At 40.6% G+C, this 24,875-nt stretch overlaps 3 protein-coding genes across 3 annotated transcripts; 2 read left to right on the forward strand and 1 right to left on the reverse strand.

Moving 5' to 3' along the window:
• Positions 1-39: 39 nt before the first annotated feature.
• chmp3 (charged multivesicular body protein 3) lies at positions 40-2,974 on the reverse strand. Its single transcript, XM_049595614.1, has 6 exons — positions 2,816-2,974; positions 2,229-2,289; positions 1,657-1,836; positions 1,424-1,545; positions 1,149-1,263; positions 40-1,036 (listed from the first exon to the last, which is right to left on the reverse strand). The coding sequence occupies exons 1-6, from the start codon at positions 2,858-2,860 to the stop codon at positions 897-899; spliced, it is 663 nt and encodes a 220-aa protein (XP_049451571.1). The 5' UTR covers positions 2,861-2,974; the 3' UTR covers positions 40-896.
• Positions 2,975-7,440: 4,466 nt separating this feature from the next.
• Positions 7,441-16,427, forward strand: hspa4l (heat shock protein 4 like). The gene is made up of 19 exons (XM_049595473.1): positions 7,441-7,846; positions 8,854-8,911; positions 9,030-9,170; positions 9,600-9,722; positions 9,809-9,908; positions 10,772-10,905; positions 10,991-11,235; positions 11,328-11,404; positions 11,502-11,653; positions 11,785-11,891; positions 12,607-12,740; positions 12,989-13,185; positions 13,333-13,407; positions 13,643-13,786; positions 14,316-14,441; positions 14,535-14,642; positions 14,786-14,905; positions 15,313-15,474; positions 15,564-16,427. Exons 1-19 carry the CDS (start codon positions 7,740-7,742, stop codon positions 15,750-15,752), a joined length of 2,499 nt encoding a protein of 832 aa, XP_049451430.1. The 5' UTR covers positions 7,441-7,739; the 3' UTR covers positions 15,753-16,427.
• Positions 16,428-18,075: 1,648 nt separating this feature from the next.
• plk4 (polo-like kinase 4 (Drosophila)) lies at positions 18,076-24,867 on the forward strand. The gene is made up of 15 exons (XM_049595472.1): positions 18,076-18,258; positions 19,163-19,258; positions 19,583-19,678; positions 20,271-20,385; positions 20,510-21,491; positions 21,586-21,677; positions 21,939-22,285; positions 22,382-22,486; positions 22,602-22,704; positions 22,795-22,944; positions 23,045-23,273; positions 23,359-23,461; positions 23,564-23,689; positions 23,774-23,880; positions 24,315-24,867. The coding sequence occupies exons 1-15, from the start codon at positions 18,229-18,231 to the stop codon at positions 24,439-24,441; spliced, it is 2,808 nt and encodes a 935-aa protein (XP_049451429.1). The 5' UTR covers positions 18,076-18,228; the 3' UTR covers positions 24,442-24,867.
• Positions 24,868-24,875: the final 8 nt, after the last annotated feature.

Consider the following 24,875-nt stretch of genomic DNA (forward strand, 5'->3'; position numbering starts at 1 on the left):
TCTTGTTGAGAGTATAAAAACAGGTGTTGTACAGTCTGCTTATTGGCTGCCTTCGTTCTTCAAAGTTTATTTCCATATTTTTTCCCCATTCACATAGAAAAATTATACACACAATACTTCCACAATACATAGGTTCTGCACTAACCAGCCTTTCCATTTCCTCTGCATTGTCCTCCTGAGAAGGAACTCAATCAGGTTACAAAGTCAAACACTTAATGAGCTGAATGTTAATGCAAAAAATGGGTTAGGGTAGTATGCGTGTATTTTTCTGATGAGTGTATTTAACATGTATGACCACATATAGAATAGTTACATTTGGACTGTACAGAAAATTAACTATCAAAAAGAAGCAAACCACCCACCATCTCTAGTGTTCCAGATAATGTCGGCTAGTTACCAGTAAACAACACAGCTGAATAACAGATTAGAGCAACTGCTGAATAGTGATCTAAGTTGTGATTTAAGTGCAGGGTGGTTATTTAATCGCTTGTTTGGATCATAAATACCCAAGTACTTCCACCCCTTGTCCATAACTTAGGACAGAAGAATATGGTGAAGCACTGTAGGCACAGCAGGCTTTTCATACTTACATTATATACACGTTCTTAAACCTTCTGTTTGACTTTGGATAATAAAGACTTACCGAGGGTTACCCCTGATAATGAAGACAAAAAGCAGTAACACTTTTTCTTCTGGCTGAGTAAATCAAATGTTCTATAAAAAAAAATAAAAGACATGAACTGTCATTGCACAAAGTTAACCCCAAACGATTATGTGAAATAATAATTATTATATGAAGCGGAGAGGATGCTCAGCACTGTAAACCCAGCACCAGAATTGTCTCTGTCCTTTTTGGAGTGAGCAGACTGACTCTGACAGATCACTGGCAGTTCACCTTAGCTCCTCAGAGCTTCCAATCTTGACTGCATCGCTTCTATGTCCTCCTCTGACTCTTCATCTGAAACAGCAGCGGCTGCAGCGGGGCTGATTTCCGGCAGGGCATCTGTGACTTTGCTTGGAGCTTTGCCAAGAGCACCTAAGAAGGCAAACAGAGCTGAAATTCTTAGAAAATCTAGACACCAAAACATAGGCACAAAACAGGAATGTAAAGAAGCATTGTGACGACTTAGTTGAACAAATCTCTTCACCTGCTGTGATCTCAAAGAGGATCTTGTCAACTTCCTCCTCTGCTGCTTCCTCCATCTCCTCTTCATCTTCCATGCTCTCAAATGTGTCTTCCAGCATTTCCTCAATAATGCCAGCCTGAAAATTGAATACGTGTACATGATGCCATAGTTTAGCAACTTGTCTTAGAAATAAGTAAATGGTATGGTATCAGAATTAGTTGTAATATTTATTTTATTTTTGTAGCATTCTGATTCTAAGTAAATTCTATCCATGTATGTTGGACGCTGCTGCTGACCTTCATCATCTCCTTCGATAGGTCCCTCATGGTGGCCTGGATCTCTGGGATTTTAATAAGGCTCTGCATCGCTTTCATCACCTCCGTGCTCTTCTGCAGGGACCCAGCTACACGTAGTAGAGCTACAAACACACAAAATGCAAAGCAAAACCATTCAACTGATGACAATGAAGAATTTTAAATGTTATGATAAAAAAATCCCCCTTGTCTAATGACCCAGCTGCCATACTCACCAAGCTGATTCTTCATGCTGAGGACCACAGAGTTCATTTGGGCTTTGGAGGCGTACAGTTTTGTCACAGCTCGTTTTGACTGAATCATCTCCTTTGCGAGGACCACACACACATCCTTCTGGCCCCTCTTGGCTGCATCTTTTATGGATCTTTTCACTTTTTCTTCTTCCCTTTTAATATCTGAAACAAAGGAAGAATGTCAATGCAGACAAAACAGACGAATAACTTATATGATTAGGTCATTGACTGTTGATGCTGAAATTATACAACAATCATACTGAGGAGTCACTGCCTTTAGTGTACAGTCATTTATACTTTCTACTAAATAGTTCAAAACATTGTGTTTCTAATTTTATTAGAAAAAGTGTCCCTTCAAGATATTCCAGTTGAAACTAATGTGATTATTTATTCTACTTCTTTTCAGATAGCTAGAAAATACAGACTAATCGTGAAACTACATTAAAGTGAATGAATGAATTAGACCGACATTTTACAGTAAAACAAAACACTACACATTTTCTTAAAACGTACAGCTGTTCAGTGGTTGTTGTGAAATGCTGACTGTATCTTACCTCGGATCTGTCTGTCAATCACTCTCATTTCCGTCCTGATTTTTCTTTGCCACTCAACGACCTGAAATTTGACACTTACTATAAACTACATTGATAATGCCTTAACTGACACAGTAGGTATGTAATACAAATATCAACACAACGTTACGTGTAACATAACGCATAACTTTTAACAGTATAACAGATCATGATGTCAGCTACGCTACAGCCAAGACAATCAGGGTTTGTTTACACTGAAGAGACAGGCAGCAGTGTTAGCTTAAATGCTAACTAACGTTAGCTAGCTCTCAAAACAGAGAGCTTAAAGAAGATTAGCTAATCGGTTAATGAGGCATATAAACAAGAGAATAACGTTAAATGAGGTACAAACAAAAAGGGTTATCGTAGGGTACTATTAAAGGGTCTGCGGCCTGGTTTTTAACTAAACTAACGTCAGCTGTCCAGTTAGCAAGAAGCAGCAACAGATTGGACGAACTAAGCCGAAACTGACAGCTAACGTTAGCACGTTAGCTAAAGGCGCTGTCGTTGTTTCCTTCACACGAACAAACTCTGAAAGACAGTCGTGGTCTTCAGCAGTCAGTACTCACCAGCTCCTTGGGTGGTTTCTCTGATGTTCTACCGAACAGCCCCATTGTTACTAGCGAGTTCAACGCCAAGCTAACCTACCTGACTAAAACTAGCTGGCTAACTGAGCTTGTAGGACCAGCACTTCCTGTTCTCGCTCAGGCCGTCGGGCTTAGTACAAACATGAAGGGAGGTTCAGTCCATCTGGTCCTCATCAAGGAAACAAGGACAAGTGTTCAAGTGGAGATGAAATCGAACCAGACACACAGCCAATTAAAATATGTTTATGGTAAGACATTTTAACGTGTAAAAGGATTTAGAATGAAGGATATCCAGGGTGCATTTAGGACCAGTCAAACATTTACTTAAATACAGCTTTAATTATTTTATCAAAGTTAAAATGTATGACATCTGTAAATACATTCAGACTCAGAAATTTGAAGTCCTGATCTAAATTCTGACTATTCAAAATTCAAGCCAGGATCCTCATATAGTGCTGTAGTGATGACATTTATTTGTAGGCCAAGTAAGTCAGCGTCACCCTGGTTTCCTCCAGCTCTGTGTCAAACAAAGTTTATGATTCTTACATGTTTTATCCAGCAAGAATTTTTTTTGCAAATTAAAACCACTTTTATGATATCTAAAGCGTAAATGCAATCGCTAGAAGTAAAAAAACTAATGTTAGGCTATAAATGAACTATACTATGGTCATGTAGCAGCTGCAGAATGGTTGCTCATGGATTGAAGAACAGCTGTCACAACAGGAATCAGGATCTGCACATTTATTCTATTAAAAGTAGCACAGGGCACATAGTGGCAGGCCTCAGTCCCCAGCACAAAAGTTATCCATGCTATAAATAAAATATGTCCACATAAACATGCCCTTACAGGGGTTACAAGTATATTTTGAATTGGTAAATACTGTAAGAGGAAAGAGTTGCATGACTTTGTCGCCACCACAAGGAGGCTGTAAAGCCATGTTCAGCATGATGATGTTCTGTAGTCTCTTTTCAGCCACAGGTTAGCAACCCTCCTTTTTTAAGACACATAAGGGCTTCAGAATTTATGAGCTGGGTATTTATTGATGGATTTCATGTCATAGAGCAAAACGTGAACATCTCCCAAGCTTATTTAGGTATCTAAGCAAAAACCCATTGACTTTGAGACGAGGGATCCAGGAGGGCCAAAATGCCAACTCATTTCTGGGACTCATTCCTGCACAACTCTGGTATACCACAAAGTGGTCTCTAATCTCTCCAGGGTCCACACAGATAACTTTATTTCAGCACATTTAATGTTATAAATTAGTTATTACTGTACTTACCAAATTTCATCTGAAGATATCTGAAACTGAGGTCAGTTTAGGTTTTCCAGTTGCAGTTTCTTTTAAGAAGAGATCTAGAGCATGGCTATTTGTCCATAATCAAAATCAAACTTGATATCAAAAGGCTTCTGATGCAGTAGATGTATGTATTATATGCAGGAAAAAGAAGTTCATTGTCCATATAAAGTCTTTATCCTTGGCAAACAATAGAACAAAGAAATGGCTCCTGGTTCTTTTTGTTCTGGTAAAAAAAATCATAGACCCTCACAAGTGCGTACTGGTTCTAAACCAAATAATGCCTGTGGTGTGTAGTGCTGCCCCATTCTTACAACTAGCCAAAATAAACTAAACAACTGCCCAACCTAAGAAAACTCAATGTATAAATTCTAAAAGAAAATACTGAATACATCTGGAAATAAGGACATCATCTAGAGTAATTAGTAAATATGAATGGTAAAGTTGTAATTTGTCACACCATAAGTGCAGCTAAAATAAAGAGGCGTTAAGTAATCAGTCTGCACATACTACCTGCACTGGCTGTAATCAGACAAAAGTGAAATCACCTGTGCAGGTGTGCAGAGCCATTAAGCACAGCTTTGACGTTCTTGTAGCTTACCTGACTATTTAGAGTTCTTCTACTTTATTTTTCCTCTCCACTTTAATTTTACACCACTACATTTATTTGACTTTCTAGCTGAAGATCTTACAAAACATATGATCAGCTTTATAAAATATGATGCATTGATAAGAAATAAACTACCCATTAATGCATAAAGTGCCGTAAGTTCTCTCCCTGATGACCAACTACAACATTAAAATGCTGTTTACTCATTAATACAGTACATTAGTAAGAATAATAATAATATGATACAATATACATACCATTCTGTAATGGCCCATTCTGTAGAATGAACAATTAAAAAGTTTAACGTATTACTGTGGCTTTATGTAATTCTAGTTTTTTTTTGTTTTTTTTTTGATAAACATTTGACTTGTTGTAGAGGAAAAGCACAGGTGTTACAAATAACATTAAAGATAGCCCTGATCTATTTAAGTGTCTGTTAGTCATGACAGTGTGACTAGTGTGACAACACGAACAACAATAGGATCATACCATCACTTATTCTATTACTCACACTTGTGTTTTTCCTGCTGTGACATGTAAAATGTCTTCAGTGAAAGAGGCCTATGACTAAGGTTGGTTAGATGTCCTTTAGTTGTTTTCTGTCACTTATCATCTTATTCATGCAGACATAATAGTCTATGAGTCAGTGGTGGAAAGTACCTCAGCACATGTACAATGTTACTGTACTTATGTGCAGTTTTCAAATACTTATATCTTGCTTAAGTAGGCTACTTCAGTCTGATTCTACTTTCTCCTTCTATTACAGTAGTGAAATACTGTATAGTACTTTTATTCCACTTATCTGACAGTCACTGTTAACCTTTGCAGACCTCTGATGGGTTTTTAAACAAAAATGGTTGTTATAGATAAAACTACCCAACTTATTATAAAGTAGTAATAGATCCATCTCAGCCTCAGTTAAAATACTATTTACATGTTAATGCCTCAGAAATAAACAGTATCCTCATAATAATACTTGGGTATATCCAGAGATAATAAGCTTTCATTTAATGTGCACATTGCCTCTCTCGTTAGGAAGATTAAGGTGAAGATGTGCTAAGAAAAAACTTATGGAAGCTACTTTTCTGTCTGTGATTGATGACATATTTTATGTGCATGCAACCTCCTCCATTTTATGCAGCCTTGATTCAGTGTACCATATATCTCTACGTTTTATTAAAATACAAAGTCACTTACTCATCACTGCAAGCTTTATCATTTGGTGGGTTGGACATCATTGGCCACTTGCAGACAACAGCACTGGTATATCTTTATCTATAAAGCACTAATGGGCAAACCTCCTCCTTACCTCTGCACCCTTCTGTGTGTCAGCTCTGGTAGTTACCAGCTTCGCTCCTCCAAGTGATTTCTTTTTAATGTACCCTGGGTTTTCACAGATCTGGGGAAAACTGTACTCTCCTACTCTGCACCGTGGACATTACACTTATACACTTATATCAATCGATGAATTTAAGGGCATCATAAAGGACGTGTGCTTGTTTTTCTTGAGAGGCCACTATGTTTGAGTAGCTGTTGTTTCATTGTGGATTTTTGTTTTATATGTTGTATTTGTTGCATTTTAAATGTGTATTGATTGGCTGCTACCCCAGCCAGGTCTCCTTTGTAAAGGAGATTTTCAATCTCAATGAGACTTCCTGGTTAAATAAAGGTTAAATAAATGCATAATATAGTAATACAACATTCTAAAGAGGCAAGTAGGGTCTAGCCTATCATACTTTAAGCATATTTTGCTGATAATATTTCTGTGCTTTAACTGAAAAAGTCTTGAATGCAGGATTTTGACTTTTGACACAGTGATATTACTATTTTTACTTAAGAAAGGGGTCTGAGTATTTCTTACATCATTGCAAAGTGTATATCTGTGAATCTGGGCATCTGAGCATAGGTCATGTTAAAATAAAACACAAAGAAAATGATTAAATCAAATCTTTATGTGAGCGCACCAGTTCAGGATGATTAATTTGTGTTTTCTCACTCAATATTTACAAATATTTACATATTTATTACAACATATTAAATGGATGAACAGTTCATCATATGGCCAGATTTTATTTATTTATTTAACCTTTATTTAACCAGGGCCTGAGTATTTCTTACATCACTGCAAAGTGTATATCTGTGAATTTGGGCATCTGAAAAAAATAAACAAAGAAAATAATGAAATTGAATCTTTATGCATCAAATAATACACAGAGAAATTGGTGTTTTTTTCTCTCAACGTTTACAAGTATTTACATATTTAATACAACATATTAAATGGATGAACAGTTCATCATATGGTCAGACCCATGCCACACCTGTGCCACCAATACGGGAGTTTATTCCCCTGTCCACAGCCTTTCAGGCACGCTTTGCTTTTAAACTGTGTGTGCCAACCCTTGCATGCTTCAGATATTAATTAGATATCTGTAATTTAATAGATATAACAATAATCTACACATCAGTGCTGATGTACGTGAGATGTAGACAGAGAAACTCTCTGACAGCTTTAATTTAGGGCAACATGTCCGTGAGTCCACCGCTGTCCCTCCTGCCTGTGACGTATCTCACGGTCCCCTTTCCAAGGGGTTCTAGATGTTTCTGTAATCGATTGGTTGACGCACCAATCACGTAAGGGCAATGGGTGTGACGCAGCCAATCACAGCCGTCCGGGGGCGGGCCGGAGAGAATCCGTCCGTCAGAGCCGCTGGGTGACGTGAGGGCCGCCTAGGAGTGGGAGAATCCGGTCTGGACATCATCGTTGCCTGGGATTACTCTGAATGAGTTTGCTATAAACAGCTTGACTTACATAACAGCTAGTAATTCAGTTTGTACTCCCTCAGCTAGCTTCCTCGTAGATTTCCAGAGCAGAGGACACGCTTAATTACACCTCATTTTGGAGCAGACCGCCATTGTATGTATCTTTTTTCCTCATAGGTGTCAAGTGCGGTCGCTGCGGAGGATAATTTGCAAGAGGTGAATTGTAGAGGCGCTCACTATGTCAGTGGTAGGGATTGATGTAGGTTACCAGAATTGTTACATCGCTGTGGCCAGGAGCGGTGGCATTGAGACCATTGCCAATGAGTACAGTGACAGATGCACACCGTAAGTATAAATATTGAGAGTCGTCATCACCGTGAAATTTGCGCTGGTTGCGAGTTTGTTACGCAATGTGTGCGACCGGAGGCTGAGCGGTGATGGCATATAGCGGCAGCAGGGGTGATGATGGTGCTGGCTGTGATGAGGCCTCTGGCTATTGGTGTGTTCACCGTCACAGCAGGTGAACGGAGGTCAAAATGTCGCGTGTGTCTGAAATGACTTTTTTTTTCATTACACACAGACAGCTGACATGTCTCCTGATGAGCACAGTGCTGCGCAGTGCGCCTCAAAGTTGAATGAGATGAGTAACTCAAAGAGGACAGGATGTTATTTAGGTTATATGTTAATATACTGTATGCTTTAAATGGAAATAAATGGCTTTTGTGAAATATATGACATGGTGATTTTGTCTCTATTCCCTGCCAAAACAGCTACATACTTAAATGACAGGGAATTAAGGGTGTGCCATAATTGTGAATTCTGTGTGTGAATGTTTTATTAATAGAGGATATAATGAGTTAATAATCTCACAATACAGAGACGTCTCCATGTGGCTTTATGGCTCTGGAGGCTAATATGCTGCAGCATCCTGCAAACTGGGATGTGCAGCTGGGAAGGAGAATGAGCATTGCACCTTTAAGTGAAGGGGGATATTTTTGAGGCAAGGTGAACTTGTCACTGCCTGCAAGTGTGAAACTGATCCCCACACATTGTATGACTAGAAGCATCCATCTTTGTCAGTATTTGCTTAAAGAAGAATTACGTTATTTTGTTGGAAAGGATGCGCTTACTGTTGAAGGTGAGCTGTTCTGTCTCACTGCCCTATTTTGTGGGTTCTTCTCAGACTCCCTTGTGAAATTTCCTCAATCGAAATCAGCCTCTCAGCCCTCCACATTTGATTCTGTCTGCAACAGTCAGTCAATTACAGTTCTGCCTCGTCTGCCACATCTGTTAACAGGATTATCTCTGTCGTAGCCTGCCTAATTTGCTGATGTTTTTTGTCTTCCATCAAGGGCTTGTGTAGCTTTGGCCTCCAAAAACCGCATAATTGGGAACGCAGCCAAAAGTCAAGTAAGATCAGCCAACATTACTTACTGAAACGATCGCATAAATTGTAACTCTTGTCTTTGAATATGAGGTTATAATCTTTACAGTACTACTGTACAAACTGATTATCTTCTCATTTTAGATCACAACAAACTTCAAAAATACAGTCCATGGCTTCAAAAAGTTCCACGGCAGAGCATTTGATGACCCACTGGTCCAAGCAGAAAAACCCAAACTGCCTTACAGCTTACATAAACTGGCCAATGGAAACACTGGAATTAAGGTGAAGCACTCTACAAACCTCCAGCATGCTCTTCCCCCTTTCTCCTTTTCTGCTGTGACTGCACACCTTTGTTCTTTAAATTCAAGAGTGTGGAATGCACAGATGAATATTTTTCTCTCTGGTGGCTCAGAGTTAGAACAGGTTGTACTCTAATGGAAAGGTCAGCGGTTCGATCCCTGGCTCCTCCATTCTGCATACTGAACCCCAAATTGTTCCCGATGGCTGTGTGATGGTGTATGAATGGATAACTGAGTATCAGGTGGCACTTTGAATGGTAGCCTCAGCCACCAGTGTGTGAATCTGTGGTTGAAAAAGTCTCCATACAAGTGCATGTCCATTCAATTTACTTCCATATAACTTGATGCTTAATATGCTGTACTCTCTAGCTTTTAATTAGCCTTCGAGGTCCTAATCGAATCGTGTCTACAGGTGCGTTATTTGGAGGAGGACAAAGTGTTCACAGTTGAGCAGATCACAGGGATGCTGCTCACCAAGCTGAAGGAGACGTCAGAGAGTGCCCTGAAGAAGCCGGTGGTGGACTGTGTCATCTCTGTGAGTGGTCAAAACATTACAGAAGAGCATCAACATTACTTACAAAGAGGTTCATTGATACATATTGATTTGTGTCTTTTTTTCAGGTCCCAAGTTTCTTCACAGATGCTGAAAGGCGATCTGTGTTTGATGCAAGTCAAATCGCAGGGCTGAACTGTTTACGGCTAATAAATGATACCACTGCAGGTCAGTGTTCTTGGCGAATTTGATAAAGTGAACCAGGACAGGACTAGAACCTCAGTTATGCTTTCTGCACTGATGGTCGCATAGACATGAGCTGACGAGGCATCGTTACGAAGACACGTTTGGATCTTTTATACTCCATGCGGATTTCTCCCCTCACCAAACCAATAGTTTCCCAAACTGTCAAGGGCAGTGTATCCAAAAGACTCTTGTCCACATTACTGTATGTTACTCTTTTTTCTTTGTTCATCTGTGTTGTTAGAAAATGTCCGATGTTAACAGCCCAGGCCCTCAGGAAAGCAGCTCAATCTTGCTGCTAATTTTCCCCCAGTGGCCACTCATGGTATTGCAGGGAAAAAAAACAATCCTGTGGCCCCAAAGCATTTTCCCCAAAGACCACTGTTATAAAAGATAAAACCTTCAAAACTGTTGACAGGAAACCTTGAACTGCAAGCAGTGTCAATTAGGACTCTTTCTATTATGCGATTTAAAAACCTGTGACATCATCACAATGTAAAGTTTATGTGAGAACCACTACTGTGCGTATTCAGTGGGCCGCATACCACAATTATGCAAAGTAAACCTAAACCTAAACCTACGTCATGTGATGCCCTGTGGCTAATGGTGTGACGTCACTTTGGCCTTGCAGACACTCGCGACCCTCATGGATGCGTCAAGCATAAATAAAGCTTTAAGTGGAAGGACATTTAGTTTGTGCATTCAGCTTTGTGAACTACACTAAACTTTGCCACATTTCAATGGAGGTGCACACTGAACTTCTGCAAGGCATTACTAGAATAAATGTACTTCATAACGCCACTAACAGTAGTATAATTTGACATTAATATTTGTATTTGGATTCACAGTGGCGTTGGCCTATGGGATCTACAAACAGGACCTTCCGACTCCAGAAGAGAAACCAAGAAATGTGGTATTTGTTGACATGGGACATTCATCATTCCAGGTCTCCATCACTGCCTTCAACAAAGGCAAACTCAAGGTTAGCCTTTCACTTTCTTTCCACCTCGATCCACACCTGCATCTGCAGTTTATAACCCTAACTCATCCTAATTCTGCTCTGTCAGGTCCTCGCCACTGCGTTTGACCATCACCTGGGTGGACGTAATTTTGATGAGGCATTGGTAGATTACTTCTGCGAGGACTTTAAAAGCAAGTACAAGCTTAATGTGAGGGAGAACCCAAGGGCTATGCTGCGGCTGCACCAGGAGTGCGAGAAATTGAAGAAGCTTATGAGTGCCAACTCCTCTGATCTGCCTCTGAACATAGAGTGCTTCATGAATGACATTGATGTTTCAGGCAGGATGAACAGGTATGAATTTTAAGTTTTCCTCCTTAATTGCATCTTTTCAGTAGAAATGCAGCGTCATAAATATGTTTTCTTCATTATGTGTAACCCAACAGGGGCCAGTTTGAAGACATGTGTGCTCAATATCTGATGAGGGTAGAGATGCCACTGAAATTAGCCCTTGAACAATCAAGTACGTCCGTCAAATGTGGCTGAATTTTTAAATGTATATTGCTTGAATACTATTTGAAGGTGGTATCCACTCAGTCCTGTTTGTGTTCTGTGGGCAGAGCTGAGCCGGGATGATATCTATGCAGTGGAGATAGTCGGAGGAGCCACGAGAATCCCAGCTGTCAAAGAGAGGATCACCAAGTTCTTCGGCAAAGACATCAGCACCACGCTCAATGCAGACGAAGCTGTCGCTAGAGGCTGTGCACTTCAGGTGTCTTGACTCTAACAGATAATGTTTTCTTGTTTTGCTGCACTGTTTAAATATTCTGCTCAGTTCCTCGAATATAATGCAGTAAATGTGCATTTGTTTGTGTGGTGTGTGTGCTGATTGTTTGGGTGTAGTGTGCAATTTTGTCTCCAGCTTTTAAGGTGCGTGAATTCTCCATCACTGACGTGGTTCCCTTTCCTATAACTCTTCGCTGGAAATCACCAACAGAGGATGGATTAGGGTAAGGACATTTGACTTCTCGCAGGGCCTGGACACATGATGTCTTTTACCGCCTGGAAAACGCGTGGTCTGGCGCTGGGTGCTTCTCTTGTGTTACCTGGGTCCAGACATTTGAATCTACCCACTCCACCAAGTTTGACAATTCTGTCTGCTATCAGGCAAAATATTGTGCCTACTCTGTGCCAACTTTCAAGGGCATAGAGGCAGGTTTTGTCTGAAGTTGCTAAACAACCATAACCAGCACATATCATGGCCTACTTGCCAGAAATCCTGAGTTCGGAGCTGACCTTTTTCCAGGCGTTTTTTCTTCTTCTCCACTTACTATAAACTGATATTTATGAACAAAAGGAAAGCTATCTGCCAGCTGCGATTGGTTGCTCCTTGTCACATGACATGCGGCGCACGTCACTGCATTCCAAAAGTTGAACTTTGTTTATGTCAGGGCATAGCCGTCTCACTCTGATAAATAGGTGCTTGGGAATGCTTGCACTTGCCACACCTTAACATTGAGAATAATGGATTTGAGGGTACAGCCATGTATGGCATTAACGGTATACAGAAAACAAAGCATTACATTTTTCTGTAGTCATTTCTCTATGTGCATTTCTCTATGTGATAAATCAAGCTAGGTCAGCTAGCTTAAGGATCCAGTATTTGCTGACTGTGTTTGAAAAACCTGACTTTGCTTTTTTCTCTTTGTGTATTTTTTGTCACAGGGAGTGTGAGGTGTTCAGTAAAAATCATGCTGCTCCATTTTCCAAAGTGATCACGTTCCACAAGAAGGAACCCTTTGACCTTGAAGCCTTCTACAGCAGCCCTCAAGAGCTCCCCTACCCAGACCACAGAATAGGTAACTGCTCATTCTGTTATCGAGTCAGACATACCTGCCAGTAAACCAGTGCCTGAAGTTGTTTTTTTGGGTGGCCCATGTGTGGCTGAGTCCCTACGGAATAAGACACAGCCTCTAACAGATGGGTCCTAATGAGCCAGGGGGTTGGGGGGGACGCTCTCAGATGGGATATCACTTCCACCTATGAATGTGTTTAGAGTGTTTAATCAAAGCACTTTACAAACCATTTTGTTTCCATCTGCCACCAGGATGTTTTTCTGTGCAGAATGTGGCTCCCCAGCCAGACGGAGACAGCTCTAAAGTGAAGGTCAAAGTGCGTGTAAACGTCCATGGCATCTTCAGTGTGTCCAGCGCCTCTTTGATTGAGAAGCAGAAAGGAGAGGGAGAGGACATGCAGATTGACTCGGAGCCAGTGGTGCAGAATGAAGGCAGGGCAGAGGACCAGGTACACAGATTCTGTTGTGAAATCAAGGAAGGCCAGTTTCTGGAATAAACATGGCTTAGAAGACAGATATAACTCATATATTAAGTATTTTGTTATTTATATCTAATCTGGCTCTGTTAAAATTGCTGAATGTGTGTTGTGCCTCAGACCAAAATGCAGGTGGACCAGGAGGGCCAAAGCCAGGGGGACCAGCAGAACGAGGACATCAGTTCCAGCAGTAAGGTCAGACGGACCTAAATTTAGGGATGTGTGGATATTTTTTGAAGCCAGTGCTAGTATCCCCTGTTTTCCTGTATGTATCAGAGAGCACTGATATGCTGATATTAATTAGACTACAGAATATATTACTATTAGTGTGGTACAGCTCCCCATCTATAAAAACTGTAGAATTACAAAAGAAGTTCTGTGAGGACTGCAGCCGAAAGACTGAATTCTGTTTTCTGGTTTCCAAATCCAGGAGGGGGCGGCTGGGGATAAGCAGGACCCAGCAGCAGGAGGGAGCAAGCCCAAAGTCAAGGTGAAGAGTATTGATCTGCCCATCGTGGCCAACAACATTCGACAGCTCGACAGCGATGTCCTTAACAACTTTGTAGAGTATGAGGTGAGAGCTCCTGTTGGCCTTTTGGAAAAGCCGAGTCATGGTGTGACTGAAATGCTGATTACCTGAGAACTGCTCATGGAGTAGAGTTAAAACCTGATGTGTTCTGTATTCGCTGCATCGTCCAGACATGGTCTGGGATTGTTTACCGAGGCGACTTATACTTGTAGTCATTATTCCGTTCTTGCATTTTCAAAGCACTGATTGGCCCAGTAAGGAGCCACAGTGTTTGTTTAATGATCACTATTTTAGGGAAATTGCTTTTTCTGCATATTGCCCCTTATTCTCAGGCACAATGATCCCCCTATTAAATGTCTTGATAGTAGGTTGACATGACAGAAACGCCATTATGACTACAATGCAAGCTGCTCTGGTATTATACAGTCAATGATCATTTTTCTCAACTTTGTCAGAGATGTTCATTCAACTCAACGTATAGTTTTGGATCTAATTAGTCAGATAACATTATATTGTAAGGTATTGCCATTGTTGTTTTGCTCCCCTGTGACATTTTTGTGTTTTTGACTCACAGCATCAGATGATCATCCAGGACAAACTGGTGAAAGAGCTGAATGATGCTAAAAATGCTGTTGAGGAGTATGTTTACGATCTGCGGGACAAACTTTGTGGGATATATGAAAAGTATATCACTGAGCAGGTGAGTGCTGCTTTCTTACAAACCTTTTATGTAGCAAGAAAATGATCTATGACTGTACTTACTTAACAACTGTTGTTTCACCATTAATAACAGGACAGTAACCGGCTGACGCTGATGCTGGAGGACACAGAGAACTGGCTGTACGAGGACGGAGAGGACCAACCCAAACATGTCTACGAGGAAAAGCTAGATGCACTCAAGGTTTGTCGTTATGTATTCCAAGGAAATGTCTATATTCAATTTAGAAAAGGCTCTCTACTGAGCTCTAAGAGTTTTTTAAAGGTTTTAAAGATTTTAAAGTGAGAATAAATATCAACATTAACATGAATTCTGTTATTTTCCAGAGGTTGGGTCAGCCCATTCAGGATCGGCACAGAGAGCACGAGGACAGGCCGAGGGCTTTTGAAGAGCTGGGAAAGAAACTGCAACTCTACATGAAGTTTGTGGATTCCTATAAACAGAAGGTAAATCTATTTGATATAGGGATGCAGTGCATTTACATCTTCTTTAATAATTTAATAATATAGGATTTTTAAAAAATGTGTTGGCTTTGCGCAGTTCTTTACAACAGTGGTTTTCAAACTTTTTGTGCCCAAGGTACACCAAGAGGACGAGTGTTTAAACACAACACAAAATGAACCACTGCCACAAATCTTTGCATATAAACTATTAATTAAAAATGTATACTGTTTTTTGAGAATCAGTTCAGTATCACAAAACATAATATGGTGATACTCAAGTGTATCAGTATTTTTTCTCACACAATAATTTTTTATCTTTTTTTTTTTTTTAGCTTGGTTTCAGTGACACCCACTGAAAATCTTTTGTAGATGTAATCTTAGTAATTTTCTTGTCACAAACTCTCCCCCAGGATGAGCGATACCTGCATTTGAGTGCAGAGGAAATGGGCACTGTGGAGAAGCGTGTGAATGAAAGCATGGGTTGGATGAACAGCATGATGAACGCGCAGGGCAAACTCGGTATTACTCAAGACCCCATTGTTAAAGTAGCAGATATCATCACCAAAATACAGGTACGTGAATGACTATTTGAGATACAATTATTACTCTAATTAGAAGTGACTGTCTTTCGCCAACACATTTAATGCTTCTCACTCACCAGGAACTGGAGGAAGTCTGTAATCCAGTGATCAACAGGCCAAAGCCGACAGTGGAGGAGGCCCCTGAAGTGAATGACCAAAACCCTGGAGCTCATAATGGTCCGACAGCCAAGCAAGGAGCAGAAGGGAAGGGAGACGCAAAGGGAAGCCAGCAGACAAAGCCCGGCACCAAAGAGATGGAGGTGGACTGAGATCAGTGTCTGAGAAGCAAAGTCTGCAACCATCACCGCGTTTACCACAACTGACCATGTAGACAGTAGAAACATCGATACCTGGGACCATCTCTCAACCGTCACCAGCCACTTTTGTGGATTTGTATTTTTATTTTGTGCCCTCTCGTTGGACTTCACCTTTTGAGGTTTCTGTTTTCATCCTCATGTGTGACAATGGTGTGCTTTACTCTCTCAAAGGTTTGACATACTTAATAAATTAAAGAGTGATGCAATAGATAAATCTCTGATTCTGATGTTAAACTGTTTCCTCAGTACCACACAGGAAGAAAGGTGCCCTTTGTGTTTGCATTCCATATGTCTCATCAGTGTCGTGTATCAGCAGTAAATCCTATCACTCATAAGGGAAAATACTTAGCTCTCCAAACAGCTGCTATTGCAGAACTATTAATTTGTATGCAAGAATACAAATTATATATATTTGTATTTAATGAGTTATAAATGATGTCCGTGTCTAGAAACTGTAAATACTATTTTAGTAAATAAAAGCGGCCAGCATATATAATATATGTACATAAAGAACATATTCCTAGTATAATGGCAATGCTTGATACACCAAATCTCTTTAGGAAGTGTTTGGTTGCCTAATTCCTTTTGTTTTCTTGCATTTTTCCACACTTATAAATCATGGGATTTAAAGATGGCAAAAATAAATACATTTGTCTGGAAGACAAGATTTCTTTAGTCTGAATTTTTTTGATTTTCTGCAGTGGAACCTTAACGAAATTGGCAAAATCTATACTAGTGTCTGAGTAAAGTCCTGAGATGAGATCAGGACAACAAATGCAAAATGAGATGGAAGCTCAATCTGACAAAACTGTAATTGTGTATCTAAATATTGTGAACTGAAGGACTGTGATTACACACACACCTGCAGTGTGATTTTTTGACTCTCTGCAGGTAAAATTATGCTTTAAGAGATAATGTGTATGGAGCCATAAAGCGTTTAAAACTAAATGAATAAATCAGACATTAAGGAATATTAATCATATAAATAATAACAGAGGAAAGGTTAAATGCAACCAGGAAATTATCAAATAATTCAATACATTTTTCATCCTATTTTTTTTTAACAATGAGATCATTTTTATGCATTTCCAGCACTTTTATTTAACAAAGCCAATTTGTTCTATATTATTTTCATGTTATACCATGCTACCAAGTCTTTGCCAAAAAAGGAAAACACGTTGGAGCCAGTTAAGTGACTGTAATTCAAGAAATTAGAGTGCAAATATCCAGTTGATTAACTGATTTGTAGACTGAATGAAAATTAGCAACTATTTTGACAGTCTATTACAATTAAGGTATTTTTTTTAATTTAAATTTCACAATCCACACTTCATTTCACAATTTCACAATTCTTTCATCATGAAGTCCTGTGCTTTTTTTCCTCCCTTTTCTTTGAAGGTAAAGTGACAAAATATTCAAATACAGATAAAACATTTGTTATATGACCATGCCTTTATAAACAATCCTTGTGGTTCGATAAATCAACATATTTCAACCCATGAGAAAACGTATTGGTAAAAATAAATAAATAAAATGAATAGATAGATAGATAAATAAGTAAGATAAGTAAATATTTGGCAAGAAGGAAATAAACAAATTAAATAGTTGAAATAAAATAAACCCTTCACCCTCAAAAATAAAAGAAGAGGGTAAATAGTTAGAGATAAAAAAAGGCAATAATACCAAGTCCCACTCATAGAATCAATCAAACAATAAAGGTAATTTTTTAAGCAAACATTCACTTTTTCTGTGTTTTATCATTATAAATGGAATATTGATAGGTTTCGGACAGAAATCATTTGATCACCTCAAACTGGGAAAATTGTAACAACATTATTTTGATAAATTTAATAGAAAAAATGATTGATAAAATATAATTATCAGCTTAATGGACTATAAAAATAAGCATTTGCATTTAGATGAAATAACATTTGATTAGAATGGGCTGACTTATGAATGAATTATTTCACCATTTCATGGTTATTCTGTCTGTATGCATTTATCTGATTCCTTATTTTACAATATATTATTTACTTAGACTTGTACACAAATACAATAAATATCCAAGCTTTACAGAAACAAACTTTAATGTACAAGCTTACAAACTAAGATGGCAGGTTTAAAACTGCCTTTAAACACATTTATAGAGCTTCTTTGAGAGTTATAGGAGTCCTATGAAGTCATGTGTGGGACGCTTATAGGGGGCGTGGCATTGCCTGATTGTTGTTGTCGACGTAGCGTGTGACGTAGGTAGGGGAGTAACGGGCGGATATTTTCAAAATGGAAGAAATGGCAAAGTTTTGGAGGGGAACACAAGAACAACATTTATCTGCCCTCTGAGTCCTCCTGTACCGACTATCGATGCACTCAGCCGATCGAGGAATATTTTTTGAAACTTGCAGGCGTCTGCATGTGAAAACCAGACACGATGAGTGTTTCAATCGGCGATAAAATTGAGGTGAGTATTTATGTTAGGCTAACGCCCACATGCTAACTTCAGACTCTGTTTGGTAACGTTAGCTGAAGTTAAGGTTGGGGATAGCTATCAAATAGCTGGTTAGTCGTGAGTCAGACGATGTTTGTCGCTATAGATTAACATTTAAACTGTGAAGAAATAAGTCAATATTATATATTTAACTGAATGTGTCAAACGTTTAACTTTCTGCTAACGTAGTGCAAGCTAACGCCATTTAATTAACTTAGCCAATTACGATAGCGTTAGCTTTTTAGCATTTTTATCACGTCTGTTTATGTCCCGAAAGTGCCCGTGGTTTATTTTAACTTCTCTTATCACTCCAATGTCATCATTATCATCATCTTAGTGTTGTCGCTGTTATCAACGTCATGTTGCAGCCTCAGTGCCTGTGTGTGTAACCTTACCCCGACTCTCCTCTCGGGACAAACACTGTTGTTTCACCTCAGTGCATTAGTTCAACATGCTGCTTGGAAACGGCAACAAGTGGTGCTCGTTAGCGGGAAGAGAGCCGGGATAATTAAAGGTTTTGGTTGGCCATATGACGGCGTCAGGTGTTGGTGGCTTGTTTGACAGTTAACGTTTGCTGTGGGAGGATTTCTCCGATGCAAAGTCGTTAGATGCGGGATTGTTGTGTGTTGCTGTACATCACAGCATGGCGCAGGCAGTGTTTGATCAAGTTATTAACTATTTCTTCCTAAACCACTCTGCTGACACACAAGCCAGCTGCGATGAGGAGAAATGTGTATCTTATGCTCAGGAGGTCAGGATTGAGGTATTGTTCTTTTAAAGATCCTGTCTGTCACGGGATCAAAACATAGTTATATGTCTCTGCAGATCCATCTTTGTTTGAAAATCTCAATGTTTGTTTTTCTGTCTGCTCATACAGGATTTTAAGGTCCTCACCCTCCTTGGCAAAGGTTCCTTTGCATGTGTTTACAGGGCAAAATCAGTCAAGACTGGTCTGGAGGTTGCGATCAAAACGGTAAGAATCCCACCATTCATGTCTTTGTCAGTGATATGAGGCAATTATGGCATGCTTCACCTGTAAATAGACTGTTAATCATAGCCCAAGCTGTTGCTAGTGACAGTTGAAGTGTAAACTGGAACTGTTTGGATCATTAGACCTTAGTTTCCTCCCAAGGGTACCTTGTGGTCCCTTGACTCCCTACCAGTGAGGTCTCAATGGTTCACTGTCTTTGTGGGTGACAGATTGACTATTAGCCAACAGACCAAACCACCAAGCCGCATTCCACGTTAGTCCGATAAGTGTTGAGTGTATAATTATCTCTGTTGTTCTCATCTGCAGATTGACAAAAAAGCAATGCACAAAGCTGGTATGGTCCAGCGTGTGACAAACGAGGTGGAGATTCAGTGCCGATTGAAACATCCCTCCATACTTGAGGTAACGTTGGTCAGACACAGCTAATTGCTTGTCATGGAGTAGTATGGCTTATAATTACTCTACATAAAGTCTACCGTGGCTCTCATATATTTGTTCTGATTTAGATTTTCTGTATAACATTAATGGTTGAAATACACTTTAAGTAGAAACAAAACTTTACAATGTGCCAGATTTGCAGTCAAAGACAAACAGCACTAGTAGTGGTAATTCAGTCCAATTGTTTTTGCAAAATAAAAAACACCCTACAGTTTCAGAAATCTGTGTATGTTGGCTGTGTTCGACTCCGTGTATATGAGCTTTGTGCTATGGTTGTCACGGTTACCTTACCCACTGTAATTACTTTAAGTGTTAGCGTCACTCTTCAGTATGTCTTTGAAGATTAACTAGGAGAGCGGGATCTTTTGCTTTGTCTAGATACTGAATTTGATGCCACTTTTTTTTTTTTACCACAGCAATGTGATCATTGTAGACAAGAGTTTGATCATTTCATCAAGTTCAGTTGTGTTCTAGATTTTGTTGCACTCATATTTTTGTGTCCTCTCACTTTGGCATGATAATAAATACTGTATTATATGTAATGTTTTTATTCAAGCTTTACAATTACTTTGAGGACAGCAACTATGTGTACTTGGTGTTGGAGATGTGCCACAATGGAGAGATGAGTCGGTACCTTAAAGAGCGGAAGATGCCTTTCTCTGAGGATGAAGGTCAGGCAGAACTATTTTACTTTGAAAATAAAATTTGAATGATGTTGCAGTAAATATTTTGCTGAGGTTTAGTTTGGCAAGCTGCCTGCCTTTAAAAAATGTTGTTTTTTGTTTTGTTCCACAGCAAGACATTTCATGCATCAAATAGTGAAAGGAATGCTGTATTTACATACCCATGGCATCTTGCATCGAGATCTAACCTTGTCAAATCTTTTGCTGACAAGCAACATGAACATTAAGATAGCAGACTTTGGCCTGGCCACTCAGCTCAAAGTCCCAAATGAAAAGCACTTCACAATGTGTGGGACACCCAATTACATCTCCCCAGAGGTGGCCACTCGCAGCGCTCATGGTCTTGAATCAGATGTGTGGTCACTGGGGTGCATGTTCTACGCTTTCCTGATGGGCCGTCCTCCATTCGACACGGACACAGTCAAGCACACTCTGTCTAAAGTGGTTCTTGGGGATTATGAGATGCCCAGCCATGTTTCTCCAGAGGCTCAGGACCTGATCCATCAGCTGCTGCAGAGGGACCCCGCCCAGCGGCCCAGCCTCTCTGCAGTGCTGGACCACCCGTTTATGACCCGAAGCCTGCTGGTCAGGACCAAGGAGCTGGGGTTGGGGGATGAGGGATCCATTGACAGTGGCATTGCTACCATCTCCACAGCCTGCACCTCCTCCATCTCAGCCAGCGGCAGCAGCCGCCTCCAGAGAAGAACCAAGCACATGATTGGCTCTGCTCTACCTAACAGGATGCCGCCTATTCCAAGTCTTCCACGCCAACCCAACAGCGCCTGTTTTGAGGACGGAGACCAGTGGCAGCAGCAGCACCCTGTAGACAGATTTCATAGAGAGGGCAGGAGCAGGGGGGTTCATGGTGGAGACAGCGGGCAGCCTCATTCTCGCTACCTGAGGAGGGCTCACTCTTCAGATCGCTCCAGCTCTTCTGCATCAGGCCAGGGGTCGAGTCACGCTGAGCTGGGGAGATGCCACTCAGAGGAGACTCTGACAAGTTTAGGTAGACCAGTCTTCCCCATGTCCTCTACTCAGCACCCATTTACAGAGCACGGAAGGCTCCCCTCTCCCCCCGTCAAACAGTCAGCAAAGTAAGTCTCTATTTATGATCTTCAATTATTTGTTTATTCATTTTTTATTTTTAACAAATTTATTGAGACTAACAGATTGCACTTTCTGTTTCAGTTCTGGGTATATATTGTCCACGCAGACTGCACATCCACCAAACTTGCAATTTCAAGATCTGGAGGGAGTCACTAATTGGCTCAATAACGAGGGTAAATCTGATGTTTAGTTTTTTTGATTATCTGTGCATATGAGAGATTTCAACAGCTATCACTCAGCTTATGTTCTCACTTAGGGTAACTTTTAGTTAGTTCAGTAGCTTGATTTGGGGCTGACATGCCTTTGAATGAAATTATTTGTTGTTATTAGTTGTATTAGTAGCTAGTATAGGCTTCAGCCGCACTTGTGAGACCGAATGTTAAAACCATCCTGTTAAAACCAGATCTTTACAAATGTCGTCTATTCTTTCTCAGCCTCTGGGCAGAAGCCCGCGGACAGCAGCGCTCACAGCAGCAGCGGCAGCTTCCACAGCAGCAGAGGACCTTTGGGGGTTCACAGTTCCTGGACAGACATGCCCATGGGCCGGAATGTGAACCCCCACCACAACCAGCACCACATGCACCATAACCTTCCGTCCAACTGTGACTCGTACAGGGAAAACATACCTGGAGCAGAGTTCCAACCTCCTCACGGCAGAGAATTAAAGCCTCAATCAGTCAAACCCAGTGTGGATAAAGAGAAGAAAACGCTGAGGGACATAGTCCCGCCCCTGTGTGCGTCCAGACTGAAGCCAATCAGACAGAAGACCAAAAATGCTGTTGTAAGATAATGCACTCTTTTTTAATTTATCTGTTACTGTTCACTATGTGAGCTGTTACAATAATTGTCTTTTTTTTATTTCTTGTGCTTCCTGCAGGTGAGCGTGCTGGACACAGGTGACGTGTGCATGGAGTTGTTAAAATGCCAGAATGGTCAAGAGAGGGTTAAAGAAGTCCTTAGGATTTCCTGTGATGGTTTGATGGTGAGTTCACTTAAGTGTTCCATATGTGACTGGTAGGGGGCGGTATAACAACATAATATGTCACTAGGGTGGTGGCATGAAATAATATGAAGCTTAATATTATCATCTGTTGTAGGTGACGATATACCAGCCTAATGGTGGAAAGGGTTTTCCTGTCCTGGAGTGTCCTCCTGCTCCTCCAGAAGATATTCTGATTTGTAGCTACGAGGACCTTCCAGGTATTCAGATGGACGCATCACACCCAGTGACATCAGCTTGTCTAAGATTAGAAATTGGACTTAATTGATTAATTTGTGTTTTTGTCACAGAAAAGTACTGGAAGAAGTATCAGTACGCCTCCAAGTTTGTGCAGCTCGTGAAATCCAAGACTCCAAAAGTGACTCTCTACACCAAGTACGCCAAGGTGATGCTGATGGAGAACTCTCCCAATGCAGATCTGGAGGTTTGCTTTTATGATGGTGAGTCTAAACATGTGAGGGAGAAGCTGCACTGGCCTTTTTTTGTCTGATAGGGCTGCAACTAACGGTGTAACCCTTCATAAACACTTGTGTTGTGCAGGAGCAAAGACCCACAAGACGTCAGAGCTGGTGCGAGTGGTTGAGAAGAGTGGGAAGTCGTACACGGTGAAGGGTGAGGTGGGGCTGAGCGGCCTGAGCCCAGAGAGCAGGCTATATGTGGAGCTGTCTGATGAAGGCCACAGCATGTGTTTGTCCCTGGAGGCCGCCATCACAGCAGAGGAGCAGCGCAGCACCAAGAACGTCCCTTTCTTCCCCGTCACTATCGGCAGGTGAGATGCTCACATTTTTATATATTCTTGGTTTAATGTCACCACTTGTGGCTAATGTTGGCTTTGTGTATGTCACTACTCCTAGGAGACCTGCCAACCCAGACACACTGTGCTCATCATCCCTGCCTTCCCAGCCGGTTCCTCCTGAAATAGCTTCACCTCCTCAGCCTCCACAGATCACTCCTTCAGTGAGTGTCTCACAGCCCTATACTTCAGGATGTATGAACAGATGTTTAGAGGCTCTCACTGCTAGACTATGATTTTTTATTAATTTACATTTTTATGTCCAGATGATCTCCTACGATGGGTCTGACTTCACCACAGCCAGTCTGAGTAAGAAAAGCTCCCCGCTGCGTCAGGAAACAGGGAAAGTGGTAAAGTCGATATTCGTACCCAATGTTGGATGGGCCTCCCAGGTAACTGAAGAATAAATTAACCTAATATTCTATAATCTGCAAAGGAATTGTCTTTGTGATTTAAATCTGTGTTTGTATCTGCAGCTGACGAATGGAGAGGTGTGGGTGCAGTTTAACGACGGGTCTCAGCTGGTGGTTCAGGCGGGAGTTTCCTGCATCACCTACACGTCTCCAGAGGGGAGGATCACCAGGTACAACACACTTTCTGTCACCTTAAGGACTTGTGTGTTCATTAGCTTTGTTACTAAAGGAATTTTTCACTCACAAAATGACCATTTATACAGTAATTGCTGTACCCCGTGTTGTGTTGAATTCGTTAAGACAACGGTATTTTTCTCGCATGTCTCAATGATTCAATGTTCAGAGATCACAAACTTTAGTACCAGACCTGTGTGCTAGGTATCCCAAAAGAAGGGGTACCAAAATTGGGCATGGTACAAAACGGTTCCATTAGTACCATCCACAACTTTTCACAGTGGAAATGGAAAAAAAGCGTACCGAACTGAACTGTACCAAACCGTACTGCTCAGTGGAAACGGGGCTATTGATATACAAATGGTCATTTTGGAGGTGAAGCATTCTTTAAGGCAGTGGCAGCTCTCACTAATGTCCGTCTCCTCCACAGGTATAAAGAAAACGAAAAGTTGCCTGAACACGTCAAGGAGAAGCTTCACTGTCTCTCCACCATCTTGGGACTGCTGGCCAACCCGACAGCACACCATCTACAACCTCATGAACACTTGGTAGTTTAAAGAAACAAACACCCAGCACCCTAGAGGCCTGGCAGAGAGCAGAAAGTAGCATTAGAAACCTTTATACCCTGTTTTGTCTGGCGTTCTTGTAAATATGTGGTTTTTTTTTTTTTTACATGTACAGAAGACTAAAATTATGAGAATATATATTTTTATTTTAATAAGCAACCATTTTGTCTCAATTAGCCTTGTTGGAAAAAAGTTTGTGTCATGATATGTGTGTCTTGGTTTTTTTACTGTGTCTCCAATTCTATGAAATGTGCGATTCATAAACGCTGAGTCAATAAACACCTGGAGGCTGGGTGGAGAAATGCTGCACTCTGTTTTGCAGTCTTCTCTTTGCACTCATGAAGGATTTTTTGATGGAAGAAATTAAAGTATTTAATAATGACCTGAAGGGATCAACTGAATGGATTGTGCAGAATTAAACATTT

The sequence above is a fragment of the Epinephelus fuscoguttatus genome, linkage group LG14, assembly GCF_011397635.1.
Source record: "Epinephelus fuscoguttatus linkage group LG14, E.fuscoguttatus.final_Chr_v1".
Classification (NCBI taxonomy): Eukaryota; Metazoa; Chordata; class Actinopteri; order Perciformes; family Serranidae; genus Epinephelus; species Epinephelus fuscoguttatus.